General features: G+C 48.3%; 1 protein-coding gene across 1 annotated transcript in view; it reads right to left on the bottom strand.

Moving 5' to 3' along the window:
* Window positions 1-168: 168 nt before the first annotated feature.
* Window positions 169-1,380, bottom strand: part of Nfya (nuclear transcription factor Y subunit alpha) — a 25,976-nt gene continuing 24,764 nt past the window's right edge. The window contains exon 10 of the mRNA XM_023720108.1: window positions 169-280. Within this exon, the coding sequence (XP_023575876.1) occupies window positions 227-280 (54 nt within the window). The 3' untranslated portion in view covers window positions 169-226. The remainder of the gene's footprint in view (window positions 281-1,380) is intronic.

Below are 1,380 nucleotides of genomic sequence, written 5' to 3' on the forward strand. Positions count from 1 at the left end.
AACAGGTCCTGACTGAAAGGGTGAGACAAAGGCTGGCAACTTCAGTTTCCCAGACACTGCTGCAATTGTTGTACTGAGCCACTTATTAAAATTAAGTGGGTTCCGTTCTGTAGAAAAGGGCAGAGTGTGGTTGTAGTGTCCCATCGGAAGTTGATTAATTTCCTGGAACAGCGGGAAAGGCAAGGAACACGACCTTGATCAGCTCCACTGTATCGCCTGAGCGGGGTTAGGACACTCGGATGATCTGTGTCATTGCTTCTTCGTCGGCCTGGTTTGGATCCTAGAGACAAAGACAGCACAGTAAGGATTAAAGCCCTGCACAAAAGCCTCAGGGCACTGCCAGCTCTCATGTCATGTCATCAAGGGAAAGCAAATAACTTCATGAAGTAAACCAAAGTCCTGTAATGTATTCTAGTCTGAAGACGCAGTTTAAGGTGGAGTTCCATTGTGAAAGAAGATGATGACTTTTCTTAAAAATCTGTAAAGCCTGGCCTTCCATCAAGAAGCTCTCCAAAATAAAGAGAGCTCTCCTTTTTCCTAAACACAGTGAGTTGGGCTCTACTCGGAACAGTGCTCAGCTGGCTAAGAAAAAAGACCCAGAGAGCCATGACAACAGGCTGGATGTGTGCCTTGACTTTCTGAGCATCACATCTAAACCCCGACTGTTTAGCAGGGCTGGAAAAAGCACTGGAATCTACATAATTTAATGCAGTTATTTTGCTGATAAACTCGAAGCCTGGATGGGCAGTGATTTGCTTGGACTGCAGCCGTAAGATGAGAAGCCCAGCAAGGGTTCACTCCTGAATCTTTGGGCTCCCACTCAACGCAGGGTATTGCTTCTCACGTAAGATGTATGGCGCTAGATCACCAGGAGGCTTCTGCATGCTCCACACCAAGCACCTCTGACGCTTCAGCAGGCAAGGTCAAGGCAAGAGCTGCAGAATTGGAGGGTGCCAGGTCTTGATCAGGCACCACACACAGCACTAATGGGTGCCTACTGTGCATTCTTGTACAAAGGCCCGAAACATCCCTGTAAAGTACCTGACAGCTTTCTGTTTCACCGATGAAAGTGACTAACACAGGCTCTAAGCAGCACGACCAATTGTACACTGTTTGCACCTCCAAATGAAGTTCCTGGCACAGGGCTCCCACAGCTGGCACCCCACACTCACAAGGTGCAGCACTGACAGTGCTGATGGAGTCATCAGTGCCCATGCGGGGGCACTGAGGAAACCCAGTCTGCCTGCTGAGTCATAGTCGCTTAGAAACTCCACAGAAATTATGTATCCTTGGGAGGGGGACTAACATAGAAACCATGCTGCTTAAAGACTCATCTGGCAGAAATTCAGGGACAAGGGGACAGTGTGGTATCATGTGATG

Source organism: Octodon degus, unplaced genomic scaffold (genome assembly GCF_000260255.1).
Source record: "Octodon degus isolate 3935 unplaced genomic scaffold, OctDeg1.0 scaffold00005, whole genome shotgun sequence".
In the NCBI taxonomy this organism is placed as follows: domain Eukaryota; kingdom Metazoa; phylum Chordata; class Mammalia; order Rodentia; family Octodontidae; genus Octodon; species Octodon degus.